Source organism: Bombus terrestris, chromosome 6 (genome assembly GCF_910591885.1).
Source record: "Bombus terrestris chromosome 6, iyBomTerr1.2, whole genome shotgun sequence".
Taxonomy (NCBI): domain Eukaryota; kingdom Metazoa; phylum Arthropoda; class Insecta; order Hymenoptera; family Apidae; genus Bombus; species Bombus terrestris.
The window spans coordinates 7,098,563-7,121,970 of record NC_063274.1 but is presented as its reverse complement, the minus strand read 5'-3'; the positions used below and the strand labels follow the sequence as shown (position 1 = coordinate 7,121,970).

At 33.6% G+C, this 23,408-nt stretch overlaps 4 protein-coding genes and 1 long non-coding RNA gene across 11 annotated transcripts in view; 3 read left to right on the top strand and 2 right to left on the bottom strand.

The window, feature by feature from the left end:
- Window positions 1-396: 396 nt before the first annotated feature.
- LOC100644924 (gonadal protein gdl) lies at window positions 397-1,805 on the bottom strand. 4 transcript variants are annotated; one of them, XM_003395957.4, is made up of 3 exons: window positions 1,664-1,805; window positions 1,508-1,557; window positions 397-1,083 (listed from the first exon to the last, which is right to left on the bottom strand). In XM_003395957.4, exon 3 carries the CDS (start codon window positions 1,055-1,057, stop codon window positions 533-535), a length of 525 nt encoding a protein of 174 aa, XP_003396005.1. In that variant the 5' UTR covers window positions 1,058-1,083; window positions 1,508-1,557; window positions 1,664-1,805; the 3' UTR covers window positions 397-532. The 4 variants fall into 4 exon arrangements, with proteins under 4 accessions (XP_003396005.1, XP_048262454.1, XP_003396006.1 ...); XM_048406497.1 differs by lacking the exon at window positions 1,664-1,805 and having other exon boundaries at window positions 1,508-1,630; XM_003395958.4 differs by lacking the exon at window positions 1,664-1,805 and having other exon boundaries at window positions 1,412-1,608.
- LOC105665838 (nonsense-mediated mRNA decay factor SMG5) lies at window positions 1,761-6,394 on the top strand. Its single transcript, XM_012309361.2, has 8 exons — window positions 1,761-1,898; window positions 2,455-2,677; window positions 2,781-2,945; window positions 3,030-3,298; window positions 3,516-3,696; window positions 3,777-5,496; window positions 5,581-5,916; window positions 6,002-6,394. Exons 1-8 carry the CDS (start codon window positions 1,825-1,827, stop codon window positions 6,067-6,069), a joined length of 3,036 nt encoding a protein of 1,011 aa, XP_012164751.2. The 5' UTR covers window positions 1,761-1,824; the 3' UTR covers window positions 6,070-6,394.
- Window positions 6,395-6,886: 492 nt separating this feature from the next.
- Window positions 6,887-11,604, top strand: LOC100644252 (ubiquilin-4). Its single transcript, XM_003396111.4, has 7 exons — window positions 6,887-7,459; window positions 7,578-7,773; window positions 7,924-8,212; window positions 8,305-8,973; window positions 9,060-9,186; window positions 9,255-9,387; window positions 9,881-11,604. Exons 1-7 carry the CDS (start codon window positions 7,358-7,360, stop codon window positions 9,955-9,957), a joined length of 1,593 nt encoding a protein of 530 aa, XP_003396159.1. The 5' UTR covers window positions 6,887-7,357; the 3' UTR covers window positions 9,958-11,604.
- A 946-nt stretch (window positions 11,605-12,550) lies between these two features.
- Window positions 12,551-23,408, top strand: part of LOC100652039 — a 40,172-nt gene continuing 29,314 nt past the window's right edge. Inside the window, exon 1 of the mRNA XM_003396091.4 lies at window positions 12,551-13,062. The gene's annotated coding sequence lies outside the window, so the exon portion shown is untranslated. The remainder of the gene's footprint in view (window positions 13,063-23,408) is intronic.
- On the bottom strand, window positions 13,051-22,975 carry LOC105665837. Of its 4 annotated transcripts, XR_007224304.1 has the most exons (5): window positions 18,611-22,975; window positions 17,947-18,457; window positions 15,848-17,817; window positions 15,367-15,680; window positions 13,051-13,189 (listed from the first exon to the last, which is right to left on the bottom strand). It is a non-coding gene; the product is annotated as an uncharacterized LOC105665837 (long non-coding RNA). The 4 variants fall into 4 exon arrangements; XR_007224302.1 differs by having other exon boundaries at window positions 15,848-18,457; XR_007224303.1 differs by having other exon boundaries at window positions 17,510-18,457; window positions 18,611-21,660.

Here is a 23,408-nt window from a genome sequence, read left to right as displayed (position 1 = left end):
GATTTAAGTTTTTGCTACTGTCACAATATATTAATATTTTTTAAATAAACAATTTACAAAAAATATATTGTACATAAATATAACATTCTTTGTTATTATCACATGTAACTATAACATTAAAAATGGAACTAATTTTCATGATATAATGTTATACTTGTTTCTGTACAGATTTTATTCTGCGTTGTACAGTACTATTTACTACAGAAATAAAAAGTATGTAATTCATAAAAAAACAAAAATTTTTAACTAATAAGAAAAAATATATGTTCTATAAATATGTATTTGCTGATATCCTGATTCTAAAAAAAGCTGTCAATACAATTACATCGTTTTCTAAAATATTTATATAACCTTATATAGTTACAAGGTAACTATTTTTAGAAAAGTGCTACTGTATAAGGAAAAAACATTATATTAATTGAACTAATGTACAATTTGTGAAAATAAATAAGTCTAATAAATTATATAATTTAGTATTTCATTTAAGGAAGTAGTATGATTCTTAGAAAGTAAGAATTTTATGAGTTATATATTAACTCGGAACTTCCATTTTACTCAGTCTAATTATGAAGTCACACAATCTCATTTGGACTTGAATTTCTATTGGATTGTTGGTAACATAAAAGCCAGGTACACCAGCTTTTTCTAAAATACTTTGTTGATCTGCTACTTTTTGATCTAGTTGCAAAACTAATTTCATATCCATTTGTTTAAGCTCCTCTTTGTGTTTTTTATATAATGTTACTTTCATCGTTGTTCTTTCTTCATCTGTGTATGTTGATGATAATGATTCTTGCATTTCGATTTTCTGTTGATTTAGTAACTGAAGACGTTGTTGAAAAAGATGTTTCTCTGTAACATGCTGTATCTCCATTAATCCCTTAACGATTTCAAATATTGTATCATTCAGTAGAGAATTAGCTAAACCAGATAATAATTCATAGGGAAGACGCATTTGATACTTTGGAGGAAGTTCACCAGCCATGTGTTGGAGTTGCTCCACTAAAAAATACAGTTTCCTCTGAAGATCTTGTGGGGTTGGAGTAGCTACATCCATTGTCTCGTCATCAAAAATCACAAAATCTAAACGAAATATAGACCATATGCATAAAATAAAAATTGATAAAATCATACTAATTTTAATAAATTTATAGCGACATTACATATTTACTACATATATTTAAATGTTAGAAAGTACAAATGTGGTTAGGTTTATATCTGAAGTCTTTTTATTAAGAATATTTTGATAAAATTTTCGTAACAACATCTATTGAAAAATAACTTAAAATTAAAGTAGATATCTAAATAATCAATAAATCATTTGGCTTATTGAAAATATTAAAATTCTAATTGACATTGATTCAGTTAAAGCCTTGTTTACAATAAATAAACAGTGAGCAGTAAATGTTACCTTATGTATACCAGACCATAAACAATTAAAAACAATTTTTAAAATAGAGTTTCAAACATTTTCATATTTTTAGAATTGATGAATACTGTAACTTACACTTTAAATAAATATTAAATTTTCAAGTTTTTCCACTTAGTAATATAATTCTGAAAATAATTTCAATTGGTTATTTGGCAGCACTGTCGCATAAGTTTTCCAGATGATTCTTCTACGACAAATCATCATAAGCAAACCATATGTACATGTACGTACGTGTAATTGTGGTAAGCTCCGCAGTTCGTGGGAGGTTTCTGGAGTTAGGCGAGGGCGAATGTCGAATTTTCTTACTGTGGGACGGAGATGCGCGTGTCAAAAGACCGCGGGAAAATGAATAATGACGAAGCGGCCAGGAAGTGAAAAATGATCGAAGCAAAATGAGGAGAACGTATAACGCTGCAGCAGATGTCCGAACGACTGATTCTCTCGAACAAACAAGACGTTTGCACAAGTAATATGGAACTATTATAACATATGAAATTATTTTCTTCCTACTATTTATCTGACATTATATATTTCGGAACAATTGTTCATGTTACTACACATCCGAATTCACCTTGTGTTAACATAACCTATATTTCGTACACGATGAATCTCTATTGGCGCGCTTTTATGAGTATAGCTTACCTTTATTAGTTAGAGAATCTTCTCTATGTAAATATTTATCCTATTTGTTTGGATATTTAACGCAAATTAGTTATAAACGTAGGAGGAATTCATATATTTGTAAAATATAATTGTGTGTTATACAAGACTAATTAAAAAACTCATCAATATAGTTGTAATTGTACCCATTTACTCGTCTCTTAAATTTATTTATGATTAATAGTAATAATTGTTTCATTAGTATTAATAATAAATGAACCCCTCTGTTGAAAATTTCACCATTTCTTATTAGATTAACCATTAATAATTAGATTGAATTTTTAAAGATGTGTATAATAAATGTGAATTTATTAAAAAAAATATATGTACAATTAACGAACAGGATTATATTTGATTACTAGGGGTATAACAGATATTGCCAAAAGATTGGACGAGCAAAAGAGTCGTGCATTAACAATAACAGATTTGTTTACCCCTTCAGGGGAAGGACTACGAGTGAAGCTTAAAGATTATTGTGTAAGATTAATAACTAAAGATCCTGTTGAGTATGCACGTAAAACTGAAGAATTATTGTGGAGAAAAGCATTTTATGATATTGTTTATGCATCTAAAAAATTGCGAAAGGTATCAACATTCATGTGTTACATATAACAATGATAATTTATAATCTAATTTATAATATAATTTATAAAGATAATATTTGTTATTAATACAAGCCTTATTGTAGGGTAATGCATGGACTGAAACGGAGAAAGCAATGTTATCTGCCCACTTGGCAGTAGGAGTTGGTTTTTACCATCATTTTATATTGAAACTACAACTAGAATATGGTTTAGATCTAGTTGGTGCTATTGATTTTGCATATGTACAAAATGTAACAGGATTATCAAGCGTGAGTCTTTTTGAAAATAACTTATGTTAGTATATATGTTATATGTATAGGGTATTTAAAAAGAATTGTTTTTTACTTTATTAGGTGAAGAGTAAAATCAGCCAAACTAAACATCACACTGAAGAAGCAAAACAATGTGTTATGCGCCTAATTCATAGAAGTTTGGTATGCCTTGGGGACTTAGCTAGATATAAATTAGAATTAGATCCATATTGGGATCCATTGATAGCAAAGAGGTATTATAAAATGGCTATAGCAACTGATCCAAATATTGGAATGCCTCATAATCAAATGGGCACTATAGCAGGCAATACAAATTATGGTCTTGATGCAGTATATCACTATATGAGATGGTTAGAATACCTTACTATTCCATATTCAAATAAAAGCATAAGATTAATTTTTTTTCCATAATTTGCAAGAAACTTTTCAGAAAATACGAATACATGAATTTTGTAAAATCTAAAATACATGATTTAAGTTTTTAAAATTTATTATGTTTTTATAATATGTCATACAGATTAATAATCTGTTTTACGTTGATATTAATTAATAGTAATTATTTTATAGCATTTTATGTTCTGAACCATTTGAAGGAGCAGAGGGAAATTTAAAAAGAGCCATTGTTACACACTCTATATACACAGACGAGAAGTATCCTACACATGTCTGTGTTTCACGATTGTTTTCTCTGTTACAATTATGGGATTATGATGTACCAAATTCTGATCGGATAAATCAAGAATGCCAGGTATATATTTACACATGAAATTTATCTTTTTATACGTGTATCATAAAAATGAATCTTTATTCTTACTGCATTTTCTATAGGATCTTTTAACTAATATTGAAAATTGCTTGAGTACAGAGCAATCAGAGCCAAATAATACTAATACTATTACTAGTACCAATGAAAAAGAAAGTAATATCGAAGTATATCTCCAAAACTGCAAAAATGAACAAACAAATTACTTGACAGATGACATGATATTCAAAATTGTAGCTATATGTTTGATGTCCATTTCTAGATTAAAAAGCAAAGAATCTAGCGAGGTGCAAGGTGTTGTCGCCATAACTTTAGCAATACTGTCTCAACTAATACAATTTACAATAACTAGATTACAAGAATTTTTTATAGATTTGTCACTACCCAATATAGAAGTATCAAACTCGAAAAATAACGACTGCAACACCGAGTCAATAGATGCGGAAGATAAAGATAATGCCATAAAACAACTAAATTTCGATGAAAGTAACGAATCTAAGATTATAAATGATAACAAAGCATCTTTCGAAAAAGAAAGTGTAGAAAATAACAGTGACATTCAAAATGGCTCGCGAAAAACACGAGATAAAACTAAAAGTTTGCTCACGAAACTTCGAAGACGAAAACGGAGGGATAGCAGTGATTCAGATGCGAGTGACATTGATCCAACTTTGGAATCCTCTAGCGATGAGATAAATTCTGATGTTTCTGAAACAGAGGACGATATATTAAGCGAAGAGAACGTATTATCAGAAGACGCGTTATCTGAAGACATTACGGACGATGAAGGTGCATCTATGCAAGTAAATCGAGAAGATATTAACAACTCTGAAGCGAAAAAGATAAATGGACACATAGAAATGGAAAGAAAAAGTGAAACGCCCGAAATGATCACTGAACAGGTACAAAATGGTGAGCAAACACTTAATAATCAAGTTGATAAAAAAGTTAATGATAAAGATTCTTTAGCTAATTCTGGAAGTATAGAAACCAATTCCAATAGCACGTTTGATGAAAATAGTGCCTCATCGAATAGAGTAACATACATTGCTCAATCAAAAAAAGAAAATTTTAAACCGGAAGATGTGCTGAATATTATAAATGGAAAAGAAATACTGGCATCTATTAAAATATGTTGCGATTGGTTGAAAAGTAATCCCGATATTATACGAATATGTGGAAAAAGTTCACGAACTTTATTAAAACGTGTTACAATTTTATTAAATTTAATTAATATAAATACAGAAACGCTATTGACAAATTTTAAGGATGATAGTATGATTTTATCGAGTGCAGATAAATTGAAAGAATGCGTTAAAATAGTTCCGTTACCGGAAGATATTGATTTAAGAGGGTTGAATCTTTTGGAAGATGCCCAGAAGTCTCTGAATTGGAAGATACTGCATAGGCATAAGATGAATAAGCAAGAAGAAACCTTATTGAGAGCACTAAAATTAATTGAATTTGGACATTTTCTTAGTTCCGTGGAGAACGCAGGAGTGAAATATGAAGAAGTGAAACAATTATTTGTGATGATTGATTTGAATACTTCTAATACAAAAGATAACGGTAAAAGTTGGGATATGGATCATTCACGTGGAAAATTAATGAGACATATGGGCAAATTATGGTTGAAAGCAGAAGTCTGTGCTCTAGAGACTCGTTTAAGATCTAGGCTTATGTCTCCTTACTTGGTACCTGATCATGAGGCTTTATCCAAACATACACCGGCTCTAAAGCGTTTGGTGTACGCTAAGAAATTTATTGTTGTAATTCCTAGTGTCGGTATGTAAACAAAAATTTGAAAAGTGAATTATATTTTCTCCTCTCTATAATTATTTTAATTGAAAACAATAATGTACTTTTCAGTTGTTTCTGCACTGGATGAAGTAAAACGCATTAGTGGTAGAGCAAGAGAAGCAACACGTTGGTTAGAAGCTCAATTGAAGCGTGGCTCAAGGTTTCTTCGAGCTCAAAGACCTCACGAGCGTCTAGCATTACCGCTTATTAAAGGACCAAGACCAAAGGATAAAGAAGCATGGTTATTTTTCCAAATTATAGAGTGCTGCCACTATCTTACTCAACAGACGAAAGTTGGTATGATAAACGATGCAGAAACTCCAGTTGTGACATTACTAACTGGTTGTAACCCAGATGATAAAAGAGTCTTCACTTTTAGCCCTGAGGGGTTGGCAAAGAGTGCAGGTATTTTCAATTATGACATATTATTAAATATCAAAAGATATTTTGGACAAAAATAATCCTTAACGAAATGACTTTTTAATTACAGGTGTCAATATCGAATATATTGAATCATTTCATACAAAGTGGAAGGCATCAAGTAAAAGTCATGGTTGAACATATTGGATTAATGAAAACGATAATCTGCTGCTTGCTCGTACTGAAATGAAAAGTAAAAGGGACTTGGCCCTTCTTAAGAGCTACGTATACGGCGACGCTACGGCATCAGCTAAGCGGGCGAGTCAGAGAGGGCTGGAAACCCATAAAGGAAAATCGACGGTTCTCCTACAATAAAACCACTGGATTAATATCTATCTTCTTTTTTCGTGAATTCTAAATAATAAAATGGTTTCCTTTTAATTATTCATATTGTCTTTTATGTTAAAAAGAAATTGTATTTTTAGGTAAATATTTTTCAATAAAAATAAACTTGCCTTCGCAATTTTTCAATCCTTTGAAAAAAAAGGGGAAATTGGGATGAAAATTGAACTGTTATCGTATTAAGTCGTTATTATTTAATAAATAAATAAATAAATAATTTTATTGAGTTAAAAATAATTATGTTATTACGGTGTAATATCGCAGGATTTATTGTTTCTAATTATCCAGTAATAGGATTTCTTTCTAGAAACTAATATGTATTGTAATAAATTGTGACGTGTAATACATTATCATTATCGAAATATTACATCTACAATACTGTGTAAAACAATCTTCTAAACTAATTGATAAATATTTAGTTAATAAATTTCATGTATTAATGATTTTAATAATAATTTTGTGAAATATATGTCTTATCAAGTTATTGTTAGAATGTGAGTACTTCCAGATTTCACAATTTTTTCGTAAAATACATCATTCCTTACTGGTGATACAATATATACATATCTGGTAGTATTTAACACTGAAGTGACACATAATCAAGCTTATGTTAGTATTTTAAAGTTACGGTAGTGGCAACGCAACATAACCTCTTAACACAGCGATTCGTGATTTTTTACAAATAAGACGATATATTTTCCAGTAAGATTGTTACTTTATCATCTATATATTTATATAGAGATCATTTAACGAAACGATAGAATTATTTTCTCGATAAATACGGTATGTTTTAATGCTTAATGAAATTGTATACGGGTGCTTGACATATCGTGTACTTTTCATCGTTTTGTACGTTATGGTTCATAGAATAGTCGCTCAAGTTGACCCTTCTATGTGATCTTTATAGTTTTTTGGAATAACTTGTGAACAAAATTTAGCGTAGTTCTTTCGGGAATCGGTTCGCAAAAGAAATTCCCGTGGTGCAAAAAAAGGGTTAAAGTATTCAAGAAAAGTGGTGCGCAATTGGCCCTCGACGAGGGAGAATCGAAAGCGTCGAAAGTAACGAGTCATCTACCGATTCAAGATGGCAGAAGGCCAGGATACTCGAAAGAAAATTACTGTTAACGTCAAAACGCCAAAAGAAAAACAAACCGTTGAGATCGAAGAGGATGCGAGTATTAAAGATGTAAGATTTTCGATTTTATATCTCTGTAATTTCATCAGGAATTAATTTTCCAACTTAAATAACATAATTTGTCATTGTTGGGTTAGCTCTAATAATTATTTCTTTTTAAAATTTTTAGTTCAAAGAAGCAATTTCGAAGAAGTTCAACGCTCAAACAGAACAATTATGCCTAATCTTTGCTGGAAAGATTATGAAAGATCACGAAACTCTGAGTACACATAATGTAAAAGATGGTTTAACAGTGCATCTGGTTATCAAGGCACCACGTACTCCTACTAATCAGAGTCAAGATTCTACACCTCAACGATCACAAGGTATAAAAGTATATGGATCAAGCACTGAGAAATATTTAGTTTCAACTTAGTTGTAACTGTATTCTTCAATTATTATTGTGTTATTCTTATTAATATATATATATATATATATATATATATATATTTTCTTGTTTATTTTGGTTCATATAGCTGACATAAATGCTAGTCCTTTTGGATTGGGAAGTTTAGGAGGACTTGTAGGTCTAGCCTCACTTGGTTCAGGGTCCACTAACTTTATAGATTTACAACAACGTATGCAACGCGAGTTATTGTTAAATCCAGAAGCACTGCATCAAGTACTTAATCACCCATTGGTACAAAGTTTAATGAATGACACAGAAAGCATGCGCAACTTGGTTGCAGCCAATCCACAAATGCGAGAATTGATGCAAAGTAATCCAGAAATTAGTCATATGTTGAATAATCCTGAATTATTAAGGTGAGAATGAAACCATTTAAAATATAACAGGTTTTAGTTAATGAGATTTATCTTATAAATATATATAATACTCACATTATATGCCTTTTTAGACAAACAATAGAGTTGGCACGTAATCCATCAATGCTCCAAGAATTAATGCGTTCCCATGACAGAGCTATATCTAATTTAGAAAGTATTCCTGGCGGATATAGTGCACTTCGTCGCATGTACCGTGATATTCAGGAGCCTATGTTTGCTGCAGCAGCCAATGAGCAAAATCCTTTTGCGGCGCTAGTGCAAAATAATAGTAGCGAAGATAGTCAGAATAATCCACAGCAAGGCCAAGAAAATAGAGATCCATTGCCAAATCCTTGGTCTCAGAATCAAAGTGATTCTTCAAATCAGCAACCACAACAGCAACAACAGCAGCAAGGGAGAGGACTTTTAAATTCACCAGGAATGCAAAGTCTTGCAGCTCAAATGATGGAAAATCCACAGCTGATACGAAACATGTTAAATGCTCCATATACAAGGTCTATGTTAGAAGCTTTGGCAGCAGATCCAGCTATGGCCAATAGGATGATTTCTGCTAATCCTTTTCTTCGAGGAAATCCTCAGATGCAAGAACAGATGAGAGCTATGATGCCAGCATTTATACAACAAATGCAAAATCCTCAAATTCAAAATGTTGTTACTAATCCGGATGCTTTAGCTGCTATCATGCAAATTCAACAAGGCATGGAACAGTTACGTACTGTTGCTCCAGATCTTGTTGAAAAGTAGGTTTTTAGTAACATAAGTGTGTTATATACAATTTTATATCATATTAGATATGTTTAAATATTGATTAACGTATAATTTTTAGTATGGGTTTGACTGTACCGCCTACGACTACAACACCTAGTGGAGGTACAACAAATCCAACGCCGCCGGCGACGGAGTCATCAGATACGAATCAACAAGACGCATTCTCCCAATTTATGGCACGCATGGTAAACATTTCGCATGGTTACGAATGATAAATATGGCAGGAACTGGTTACTAATTTTATTTTTGACAGGTATCGGCAATGGCATTAAACCAAGGTGTAGAGGTGGATGGTCAACCTGTTCCCCCACCGGAAGAACGTTACAGAGCGCAATTAGAACAACTTACAGCTATGGGTTTTGTTAATAGAGAGGCTAATTTACAAGGTAACGATATGCATATTTTTTTCTAACTTTCCACAATCATTATTTCGAATACTAAATATTTACATATATCTTTAACGATATCGGCATGTTTTTCTAAGGAATTGTATCTCAGTTGTATGGATTTTTATTATAGTTCAATCAAACAGTCATATATATATTTATTTCAATGAAGTAGAGTAAAGAAATTTGATCTTCACTTGGTTAATCAGCTTATATTAATATATTCTATGCTCAGAGAAAGGTAAGCATTTCTTCAGAATTTCTAATTCGCGAGTGAAAAAAATACATTAGAATATTTAATCAGAGAAAAGTAGCACATGCGTTAGAATTCTTGTACTTTAATTTTATTTTATTTTTGCTAATTGGGATAGGCTATTAATAACCCACATGACAAAACGTATTGATAGAAGTATAAAATATATACTAGTATATAGCATACAGTTTATACTAACATAATATATAATATATGTTATTTTATGAATGTTATTTTCAGCACTAATCGCCACATTCGGAGATATAAATGCTGCTGTTGAACGACTACTGTCTAACGGACAAGTGTCTATGAGCTAACCACCAATATGCAATACTGTTATTCCATTACTATTTCTAATCTATTCCTTATTTACCTCTTACAACAGGCGTAGTGAGAGATATTTGAGGTAACTGACTGTCAGAAAAGGAAAAAAACAATTATAAACTTCTACCCCAACTCTTGACAGAATACACGCTACCGACTCGTTTAATATGCATTTTTTATTTTTGATTGGTACTTTTATCATATTTGGTGGATATAAGTACTGGTATCTAAATGTTTAACTTGTTACACGATATATTTCACTCTTGAAATTTTCTAGTTTAATTCTGTATTCTGTATTTCTCGATGTGCTCTAAGTACTAGATAGCTCTGTTAATGTATTTCGTCGGTGTAAATTTGTTTATCAGATATTCAAGAGAGAGAGAGAGAGCGCGAAAGAGAGCGTGAGAGCGAGCGAGAAAGCGAGAGAAAAAGTTATATTAGATCGTAATACGAAGGACCTACCCTTCTTCTTTGTTATATTGTACATTTATGGTGTTTCTTAGAAACGGTGGAACCTGCATGGAAAATAGATTGCCGTTAAAATAAATATGCTTGTGGCTTTGATCAGTCGATTGTAAATTTCAGAAGGAGAAAAAGAGTCATTTTTTTTTTTGCTTAAATGTACGTAATAATCATATTAGTAAATGTATTGCATGAAACGTTCATATGTTTGTCATATACAAAAAGATATGTTGTCATATACAGGCATGTTTGTCATACAAAAATGGCTATGGGCTAATTATTGATTGCTGAGTAACATTCGATGTATATTAATAAATGACTTATTCAAACGCAAAAAATCGAGAACCTCGAGCTAACGAATAAATTCGTAACATAATTTATTCTTTCTGCTTAAAGGAGAAAGTGTTCGGTGATCCATTAGTGTTTTCCATGTAAGTTTTGTATGTACGGCGATAAGAAGCGGAAGAAGAACACATTCTTTTCCTTATTTTTACCTCTTTATGCCGACGCACATTGTTTTTCTTTTTTCCCCCCCTTCTCTCTTTGTCTTTTTTGTTTTCTTTCTCTTTAGTTTTTATGTTATTAAAAAACAACAAAAAAAAAAGAAAAGAAAAGTAAAAAAATGTACTACGCATTACATGTCCTTAAGATATAAATTTAGAGATTTGTAGCGTGATGATCGAGAATTTTATGGTGTAGGTTGTTTATAGAGAAACGCGCGAGAAAAAAGATGGATTATAAACGAAAAAAATATTACATGTAAATGTGTTAAATTGGAAATGTAATCATCGGTTAGGTTTAAGGACGTACGAAGGAAGAAAAGAACATAGATAATGTTATAAATTATCATTATCGAAGGAAAAAGAAATGAAACGCAGTTATAATTTTAATATTTTCGATTGATGTATGATTACATAAATACTTATGCGCATTATAATAAAGTTTTATCTGTATTCAGTAAATCTTCACTAAACAAGATATTCTGTACAAGCGATTATATCACAAAATAAAAATTATGTTTCATTCATATTAACTCAGTTTTTAAGTATGAAGGTATATCTAAAGGTATTATTCGATTACTTTAGCAATACACGTGAGTGGATGATATACGAATATAAAACATATGTTTAGGAATAACATAGACTGGAACCTATGTAAAATATACATTTTAAATCGAATTCACATTTTAGTAATCTTTTACCAGAATAACGGGATTCATTATTATTTTACTATCCCCCTTTTTTACAAAAAATATTGCTATTACGCTTTAAATAATTTCTTATTACATTCTATAAAAAGATATTTGTTATTTTTTCTCAAAAATTAACAGTAATAAATATTCATTTCAATATCCCTCCATTAAACTATCAAAAGTAAGATTGCCAAAGAATTTGAATGCTTACTATAAAAAACATTTATGTATGTATATATTATGTGTTATATAAAACATTTTAAAATTTCATTATCATTGTAAAGAAATACGATTATATTAAAGAAATACGATAAAATTTGAAACCAGACCGAAAATGTATATAGACTTTGGTCGGTAAAGTCATTATCAAAATACCGACCTGTCTTGCACATCCAGTCTTACAGCGCGCCAATTTGCTTGTATCATGCAACATATTCCTTAATCCATGTCAATATTAATTGAACTTAACCCAAAGCACTACGACCTATTCTGTTAATCGAGATTCTAACGATGCATATGAGTAGATCATAAAACTGTACGAGTTCAAGTAAACTGTACGAATCTATCTACATATATATGATGTAATTTTTAAAATAATGATCCTCCTTAAAACTAGTATTTTAGGATTCAACCGCAAATAGCAGCTCACGAAAGTATTCAAATTATAATGAGACATGACTATAATTAAATTTCTGTATGTAAAATATTTCATGTGACATACATAATATGAAGTTCTCAATATTTTTAAAATGTTCAAGAGGTTGTAAACATAATTTTCGGTTTAATCGGCAGTGTAATAAAATTTTGAAATGGTTTTCCCGTAAAAGGTAGAAATACGATTTATCATAATTTCCCCCCCCCCCCCCCCCCGCCCCTCCCATGATCTTATAAATTAAGTATTTACATAAAATACCCATAATATATTATATATCTATAAAATATTTCTATAAATGTTCAAATACTTTGGTGAGCCACTATAAACATAAACGTACGATCTGCGCATCCCCTCCCTTTGTCGCTTGCGAACTGCACTGTACTATGATCAGTCGGTTGGCGCGGCGGCGATTCAGTCTGTGTTGATCGGTCGCACGGTTCACATAGAAGGGTGTATTATCGCGAAGTGTGTATATAACGCCGGTTTTCCAACGTAATCTCAGTGATCTCGATTCGAGACACACAACGCGATCATCGGATTGATATTTACTTGTGGTATGTGAAGAACCCTCGTTGGAGTCTGCGCGCGGGCAGCGCGGACGAATCGCGTCGCGGGCATGCCAGCCCGCTGAACCTCTCACGTGTTCATTTGAATTTTCGAAAATTGAAGCGAGTAGTGTCGGGTGGTGTAGGTGTATGGTTTGTTTGGTGCAAAAGGTGGTGGTCAGGCCCAACACGGTGCATTCTCGTCTTCGAAAACGTTGGCAGAGCCAGCGGAATGTGGCACGAGGTGAGTTAGCAGCCCGCCCGGTTTCGCCGAGGCCAGGGACGGATCTTCATAGGCCCTTTTTCTTTTCTCTCCCTATTTCGCGCTTTCTTCCAAATCCTCCTTGTGCTGCGATAATATCTTTTGGTTACTGAAATATAGTTAATTTTATGTTTCGATTTGCAAATGAAATCATACGAGGCATATGATAGTATTTACAAAAATTTGCCAGTTATAATTGATATTGGATATCCCCATTCATAACTATTAGGACATTTGCTGGTTTTGCACGTAAGGCAGTATTCGATTATGTCAACCAGTGAAAATAGTTATGTTAAAATAATGAATTTGTTTCAGAATCTGTCGATTGAGATAGAAAAGTTTTTAAATAAAATTAGACAGGAATTTTTTATTAAAATCTAAATCTAATACGAAACAAATAATAATAACTTATATAATAATAATATAATATATATAATAATAATAATAATAATAACTTCGTAATGATTATTCGGGTTCACCTAATTTTTTGTAAGCGTCTTAATATTTATGAACGAGGATGTATATTTGCGTGTCTACTTCAGATAGCATAATAACGATACAACCTGTTGTTACACGATGTTTGGAATTGTGTCTATGTAAACACAAAAATGAAAATATTAGGTTATAACGTAAATTGGTCATGGTTTTATCTTTGTTTGTAAACGAAGAAAACGAGACTAATGTATGTTACAACCCAATAGTAACATGTCGGAAATTGTCGCGTGATCAAAATGTAGATATGTTTATCACTGTTCTTCTTAATTTAAATCTTATAGTTAGTAATTTTAATCTGCATATTTGGATTTTATTTTCATTGAACTTTTTTTATTTGTGTTATGTATTGTGTTGTGTACATATAACTACAAACGAGTTTCGCTTGAAACATACCATCGTTGTAATGAAAAGAAAAGTAACGTTACGTTTGTAGAGATACGATCGATAAATACGTTACGCGCCAACTGCTTGACGAAAAAACTTGAAAGATATAGTGCATCTCAAAGATACTTTATTATTCATACGCAAAGTTATAAAAATGTTGTGATAGAAATTAACGATCGATTCATTTTTTGAATAATTCATTAATTAATGTTTTCCTTTTTTATTATAAAAAAGAAGAAAAACTAGCTGACAACTATTGAATAATCCATCATTTCAATATTTAAACAAATAGCGGTTATTTAAAAAGCATTGCTAAAACAGGTTTCAGATATCCATTTTAAAATAATCGTCAGATGATTCACAAAGATTTATGAACATTAATAAAATGTCTTTCCAATTTTATAAATTGGTGTACTTGCTTGAAATTTTAAAAGATATGCTTGTATATAATTAGGCATCAAGATCAGTGTATTTAGTAAAAAAATATGCACTATGAGGTACCGAATGAAATACCAATGTTTAAGATTGTTAAATATATTATCTTCACACTTTTAAGTGTAATTTGAACAGTGATTTAATTTCTTTAAGCGATACATCATCACATGGTACTATTCGATTTTTACAAACTTTTAGGATTTTTAAAATGGTGGATAATCCTATACTTTTAAGATCATTTAAAATAATCGAAATAAAATTATGTAACATTTAAAAGTAAGTTTATAATCAGCTTTTAAGATTGTAGTTAATATTAAATTACACCTTTTATATTATTTATCGATAAATACGTTGAATAAATTTATGCTACAACTCATGCAAGTGTGATCGATTAATAGTAAAAGGATAGAATTTTGAAAAGAGTTAGAGAATTCCATTTATGCGATAAGCAGATGCTTTAGACAGAAGGTTCACGGAAAATATAAATAATGGGATCATATACGAGATTAGCTTGTTCTTTACGTCATTACTGTAACTTTATTTTCTTTGTTATATTTCATATCTGTGTTAAACATAAATGACCTATTTTTTTCCTTTTTAAGTAGTATAGAGATTACATTTTCATGAATATTAAATTTTTTGTTATGTGTAATGACAATTATGCAAGTAATTGTTTTATTAAAAATTTTTTAAAATTAATCATATATTTTTTGAAGTTTTATTTTAGTTAATAATATAGCAAAATTACAGGGTTTATGTATGAAGCTATATATATTACAAAGCTTATTATCAGAAACAACCGTCTTCTTAATTCTACTATAGAATACATTACATTCTCTGTAACTGCACCCTTTACGCATACAGACGCAGTATCGTAATATGGCATTAAGCACAGATTAAATTACATTATTATAGTCAAAAGATATCAGAAAAAACGAGATTGATGGTTCCCCGTGATTTTCGAAGACTTACGTCGTCCCTGGATACGGTGAGAAGAGGTGGCCTCGCGATTCGTGTATGCAAGATATTTTGTACCCGTTACTCCCTCGAACGCATTCCATCTCACGCTGTTGAATCGTGGCGAAGATTAATTTGTCTTCGGACGTTCGAGCGCTAGACCATACGCGGCGTTTCTTCCATTTTTGTTGGAACGCGCTTCTCCCGTGCCCTTTCATCCTCCATTTGCATCCTCTGCGTTCTTCTGAATGTTTTATCGACTGAGGGATTTCTCTCACTGTATGTCGATAATTTGATTTCGTGGTAATATCGATTACATAGCATTTACACTGTAAAGAAATTGTCAATTATTTTCTTCCTGAAACAAATCACTACTTAACAAAGTTACAAATTTATAAAAGGATTTGGAATAGCTTATATATTAGGAAGATATGTATAACGTTTGTCGTATCGTAGGATAGCAAATTTAACGAATATTACACAGATTTGACTTTACCTAGCAATGATGGTAATCTATTTTAGAGATTAAAGATTTTTACAATTTTATTATCGTTCTTTTAAAGGATCAGTTATGTAATCCGTAAAATTGTCGTGAAGGAAAAGATGCTTCTAAGCCTCTCTATTAAACAACACATGACACGCGGGATCCATTCACCGTGTATACCATTGCGCTTTTATCTTGTCACCTAATTGAAAGTATGAATAACTGTTGCTAGCGTACGGGCTGTTTCAACACATGTGTACTATTTAAATTTGCGCTTGAATCAATGATTCAAGGTAATTATACAACAATTCGTATTTCGATAACTCACCAATTTTATAAAAAAAATAAATGGGATATATAAAAAAGATAGAACATAAAAATATATATACATGAAGTTTTATGTGGACTTATTAACATTTATAAAAAAATATATGTTGGTACCGAAATTCAATGTGGTCGAAACTTCATATTTGAATTTCATCGGTATTCCCCAATCTCCAACATAAGTGAAGCGACATATATGCAAAATGACACGATCCACAACAGCGAAAAGGTATCAAATGAGGACAAGCAGAATTTCTCGATTCAATTAACGTAGAACGGAGAAAACAAAAGTATGCTGTCAGACGTAGGTTGAGCCCTGCTGATGAAGGTATACGAAGGTTATGCTGTAGCAAAGGCACTCCTTAGTTCTGGCTCAAGGTCGGACTATTAAGAGGCTAAAGCACACCGACGGGTTTACGCCGTTGTTACGAGGAACGACTTGCCGCGACGCGGACTTCGAGTTAGGAAATAGTGAAAACGGCGAAAACCTAGTGAACAAACTTTACGTGCGGGAATCATGGTTATCCATTCGTTGCGATTACGTCCACTGTATGACGTTCTTTGATGTCTTCTGTGGAAAAAGCTGAGATGTTCCACTAATATAATATTTTTTGTTTACTATTTTTATCAAAGATTTACATATTACTTCTATTAAATTTTTTATCAACAATTGGAGATTGCAATAGATAGTTACGTTCTAAAGCATTTCACATTTGGTTTCATTTTTGAATTTACCGCGCCGCGTCTTCTTCCTATGTGTACATATACGAGAAATAAGACATATTATGAATATCGATAAGTATTATTATTTACGAACGAGTTAATAAGTCTGGATTATTTTTTTCTATGTAATGTCATCTCTAACTAAACTTGAATATCACATGACATCACGTGACATCACATATTTTTTAGCGCAAAATAATATAATGTACTTCCTCCTATTTTTACACTATTAGTGCAACATCGAGTCATTGATTATATTATTCGTGAATGGATCGTGAGTGGAGACTAAATTTTGCCCAAGTATCTGGTTACAGTAACCGTGGATAGCGTTCAACATTTTACAATTACATATTTGTTGTAAAAAAACAAATGTTAATGAGAGCTGATCGTTGGACAAGGGTATTCATCTTGACTCCACCTTGTGGCTGAATAGCGAGTATTACCATTCGATACTTCCTGTGCTTGAATATGTCCGCCAATGCAAATGTTGTAAATAATAGTTGGGGAAGAGTAAGAAAGGATATTTATACAAGGTGTCTCAGTAATCATAACGAAGATGATAATTCTATCTGAGAAAATGAATTGAAGATACGGAATTCAAAATGTTTAATATCAGACTTTAAAAACCTGGATTGTTGTAGCGTTTGTTGATATTAAGTTGATCTTCTTAAAAACAAAATTCCATGCGAGAAGATCTTATTCTAGATTTTCATCTGGTTTTATCGTATAGAATCATCCCCTTCCTGGTTGTCCCATGATTACTGGGACACCCCATATACAATATGAGGCTAGTGTAATGGTTTCAAATTTACGAGGTACACGCCGGTTGCGTCCGCTCATCTCATGTTTCCAATAAAACGTTGAAAAGTCGAGGAAACTGGGATCTGGCCTTGGTTCGAACAACCGCCCCGACCTTGAGCTGCTCACTAACTGGCCTGCAGTCGACAACGAACTAATATAACTTTATTATTTATTAATTAATGATATCCTTCTCCACTAAGATATGGTATCTCATTTATGAAATATGAAGTTATTTGAATTTAAATTCATATTGTGGTACATACATTGGTTGATACAATTTAGATTATGTGAAAAGGAACACAAAATTGCCCATGAAAACATTCCGAAACAAGAATCATCCCTGTAAAAATACATTTTATCACTTCACCTCTATTTGTATAATTCATATTCTTGCTCGTCTCTGGACAATTTGAAAGGCGCCAAATAGAGCAATAGAAGCGGAAGATACGGGAACGAAGCAAAGGAACAAGACAACGAGTGCAAGAGAAACGGAAGCAGAATGAAAAGTGATCGCCTTAAGAGGCGCAAATGCCAGCAAAACGTCGGGTTACAGACCAACGTGATACTTGCCTCATCGTCGACTTGTGCGGTCGCTTCACGGCAATTTTGTAGTTTTCCTTTTTCCCGCCATTCCTGTACTATACCTTCACACGCGTACATCCTGCTGGAACGTTACATTTGCCGCGACTTGTCTTATGCGCAAATCTTACCTAACATATGTATTATATACGATCTTCAACAAATCGGATGTCAATTCGGCATCAACATTTCCAACTGGAAAGAGTAAAAGGATATTTTCTTCTATACTATGTATTTGTGTACATGGGCCTCTCACAAGCCAAAATGATCAACTCTACTTTTCATTAGTTTCTTAATCTCATTACATAAGTATATTATTATTTAATAACAAAAAAACAACTTACTTACTTTCTTAGTTCAAAGAAAAAAGAAGATATAAATAATAGTAAATTCTAAGATAATCGGTCGAAAAAAATTGCAAATGGAACGTTACGTTAACGCAAGATTGGTCCGTAATGAACTAAGGTGCGGGAATCATCCCCAATTTCAAATTAATCTTGAAACCATTTGAACAAATTCGTTGAAATGGGAAAAATTAAGAAGAATAGCAGCGCAACCAATGGAACTGGTAGACACGTCGGTTTCGCAAGCGATCGCTCGAAAAGGCAAGAAGAACTGTCCGGCGGCGTACTCCTGATCATTTACAGAGAGAGTCACTCTCGTTGACGAGCCTTCGCGTTACTTCTTTTTCTACTGCGGCGGCCTTCCATATCCCGACGTCCCATCGAGAAGTCAACGCGTGCACGCACGCGCTACAATAACCAAAGAGGCCGTCTGCGCATGCCAACGAATTTGATGTAGTGCAACCTTTTGTTCGTTGGCTTCTAATCTCATAAATTACACATCAGGAAGTACAACTAAAAACACGCAAACCGATCCTTAATGAAGCTCTGCTTATTTCTTAATGACAAATGTCTTTTTAACACGTTATAGAACTTATTTTTAACAGAAACGAATCAACGCATTAAAGTACATATAGAGAATCTAAACAAAGGAATTATTATGTCTAAGAAGTTACTCGGCAGTGAACGTGAAACGAGTTATTTCGTCTTCCTTGGTTAATCAGTAGTATTAGTACAGTAGAAGTTAGTAAAACGTTAAGTAAAAGAGAAATTAGGTAAGTAAAACCAATCGTAACGAGGAAGAAATGATCTTGATCAGAGTTACACGTGATCTGAGTACGTTCAGATATTCTCGCTTTGATCTATTTTCGGCTTCTTCGTCCTGCAAAATAAACGGATATTAGCAAGCATTCGTGACGAGCATCTGTTTAGCGTGTTTCGCAAATGCGTGCGAGCGCTTCATTTGTGTGCATCGCGTGCCTCTACCAACCGCGCAAGTGGCTCACAACTCACAACATTCGTACTGCCCCACTTACCGACATTGAACTAGGGGTCATTATTGCCAAAGTGGAGATACTTCGTTTTTATATATTTATATATTTTCGAATAACCTAATACATTTCTTTAAACTGTTGCAAAACAAGATATATTGATTCACATCTGCAGAGAAAGTTGCTATGCGAGGCATCTGGTCGATAGAAGCTATCGTTCCAACTCTTCCCTTGTACTTGTATTTTTTTGTATTGTTAACCAAGGTTACTAGTAGAAGTTTATATAGCTCAGCTGGTAATCAAGTTCACTTTACGAGACTCTACTTTTGTGACTTCTCAAATGGTTCTCAGAAATGGTGACCTGAGTCGCTAATACAGCAATTTACGGTAATAAACTAGAATGGTTTTAGTCACACTAGATTCCATGAAGGGTCTTGACGACAGTTACTTTTTTTTAGTATATAGTTCTGGACTCTTTTAATACTTACAAGGGAGTCGCTATTGGAATAAATGCTTTTTGAATGGCACAATGTGTAAATTGCAGTCATCCATTGATATAAAGGAACATTTCACTGGTTGGAATATGTTTATGAAAATAAAACGGACTTCTCGAAAAAGATATTGAGTATATTCTTTAAATTCTTTAAAATTAATTCGCAATGCGAATTCGATAGAATTCAATAATGTAAATTAACAAGGTTAAATATTATAAACGGATCGTTGTGTTAACTCAACTTTGTCTCTTTATGGCTCAGCACTAATCGCCAAAGAGTCGAAATATTTCTCATTCAGCGAATAAACAGAACACCTAGCGTCGTTTCAGACCCGATACTACGAGATGTAACGAGTCCGTTGGGACCCACAGTTGGGCAACGCTGACATAGAGCGGCAGATAGAGAAGAGCTGAGAAGATCGCGAACGATAGAAGAGGAGAACAGAGAAATCGTGGAAGGAAAGAAACGGAAAAGGCTATGGTGAAGGAGAGGAAACGAAGAGAACCGGGGCCCAATGTCCATTCAGCAGGCACCTGCCACGTTAAATTCAACCGAGCCAGGGCTGGATGGGTGCTTCCTTCGAATGGACTGGCGTGAAACAGAAAGAAAGCGAGAACTGTTCGTAAAAGTTAAAGGAAGAGACGCAGTCGGGTCGGGTTGTAGTGGTGTTGGAGGAGGGTGGAAGTGGAGGGGGTTGAAGACGCCAGGAACAGGGATGGAAGAGAAGGTGGAAGAGAAGAAGAAGGAAGAAAAGACGCCCTGTAGGTACATCTCTCTTACATCACTCTTTGCTCTGCTCGTTCTTCCCAACCGTGTGTGGACCTGACTAAAGAAAATAAGCGCCAAGATATCACGCCGATAATGTAACCTCAACCTCTTCTTCGTCTGATCTTCCTCTATTCGATTCTCCTGTTGATCGATCGACATTTTTTCTTTTTATCTTGTCATCGATAGCGTAATTATAGAAGAAAATTGAAAATTTTGATAATCTTGTTTGATTTGTTAGAAATTTGGAATTATTTCTTTGGACTCATTATTAATTGTTTAATCTTTCTTAGTGGAATGTTAAATCTTTCTCTCTTGACAGTCTCTTAATAAATGTCTTTAGATATCAACACTGGTAGCAATGTAACAAATAACTGCTACCACTAAAATTTCAATGAATAATCTCCAACCCTTTCACGAATTGAACCTCATCCCATCACCATTCTCCTCAAACTTGCTACTCCAGCTGTATTAACATCATCACGATATTACTCTTGGTATTACACTTCGCGCAACTATCATCCTCCAAATGGGTATCGTAAATTGCTCATCTAACCTCTATTGTCCTATCCAGCGATTTCTTTTTCACCAATATGGCGGCCTAGCGAAAGCCAGTCAGAAGCATCCTCTTACCGCTGATTTGAATGAAATATTCGATGGCTCGGCTCTCCTATTAACTGGCTCTTTAAGAGCTTGGCGATGGTATACTGTTATAACGGACGGAGTAATCACACGGTCATACATAATGTTTCTTTCAATGGCGTGTAGTCGCAAAATTACATTCGCACACGAGCAACGTACGCTAGAGGGCGGTAGAACAAGAAAGATGGAGAGAGTAGAGGGAAAAAGGTGGTGGAAGGGGGAGGAGGATCGTTGGCCGCTACCTGCTGGCTCTTACAGCGGCGTCAAAGCGCGTCGGGATCGCCTTCGAGCATATTTCTCCGGTGAATTTCGCATAGTCATTCCAACAATGTGGTTACTTGCATCAATAACCCCGTCTTCCTGTGTTTTTGCCCAACGTTTACACTCATTATACTCGTTCGCGAGGCCACTTATCCCGCAACCGCATAACAAATGTCTCCTGGCTCTCCCACAGGCGTCGCTCCTTCCTCTTACGCATGTTTGCTTTTTCGAATACCTCGCTAAGATAACGCGACATTGATCACTGCCCTCTTTCTATTTTTCTCTTTCTTTTTCTTTCTCTTTTCTTTTTTTGTGTCTGTGCTAGTATCGTATTCGAGTTCTAAATAGATAATCGTAAATGTGACAGTGACACAGTAAACAGAACAAAATTGTAAGATGGAGAAGTCGAAAGTGAGTCGAGTATCGTCACCGGGTATTTATTTACTTTGTAGTGTAGTCATTTGTGAACAGGATGAGTTAAGTGATTATAGAGATACTGCTGCGTCGTAGGAAGTTTAGACACTTAAAAATACATTAAGAGATACCAGAAACCTCTAGCACAATAATTTACCAACTAACAAGATTAGGGAATTGACAAGATGAAAGTTACAGATTATAAGATTTCTTTTTCATGAGTTTACAATATTGCGACAAATAAGATAATCTGTTGTCTAGTGATTTGTAAAATTTACACGTACAACTTCATTTATTTTTCTACCAGTATCTCGATTGAAATTTAACATTCTATTGCACACAACGGTAAAACGACGAACACGTTATTCATTATTTTCCCCAATTGAAATCCTTTTCGCTCGGTTCGGGTTTCCTCAAGCTGATTCCTACTCATACGAGTATAGCTCGTTCGGTGTACCATGTGTCCCAGAAATTGGTTAACCGATAAACAAACGATAATTTATATCTATAGCTAATGGAATCATTTCCTTCCCTTTCTCTCCTTTCATGATCGCGCTCGATCGCATGGTTCGAGGCATGCGAGCCAACTGTACCTTGCAACTGTTATCTAGGAAACGACCTTGCCTCCTCTCGTTCTGTATCTCTGTCTTTCTCTTGGTTTCCCTGCAACGAAGTTAAGCTGCATCCTCACTGAACAAGGAGCAACGTGTCCCAAACAGTAACCGACAAGTATCAATTTGCAGAAATATTTTGTCCACATTTAGGGTTTTGCTTCGATTTCAAAGAATCATTTGTTCCCAAAAATAGGTTGTCTGCGCGCAAATGCGTTGTGAAATAGTCGACGAACTGTACTTACACGCTGAAGAAATATTTATTTTTGTTGCGACGTGTTGCCTCGTATTTCCTATTTTCCTTTGGTCTTCACTTTCCCCAAATGGAAACAGAAAATGAACTGCGACTTTTGTTATTGACAAGTATCGCGACAACAGAAACGCGAAGAAATATGGAGAAACATCGTGCAACAAACAGCAATTTTTTCAAGAAGCATAGAACGTTAACAAAAAGTTCTTCGTTATTACGTCAGTGAGGACGCAGCTTTATTACGCGATGCACGTATGTTTGCATGTGCAAGGCAAGTTCATCGGTCTGCTCGGAAAATCATTGACCTTGCAGTTCATCTAGCGTTGTTGCTGGATTCCTCCAGTTCCTGTTACATGGTGCGTTGTCCGTTATAGGA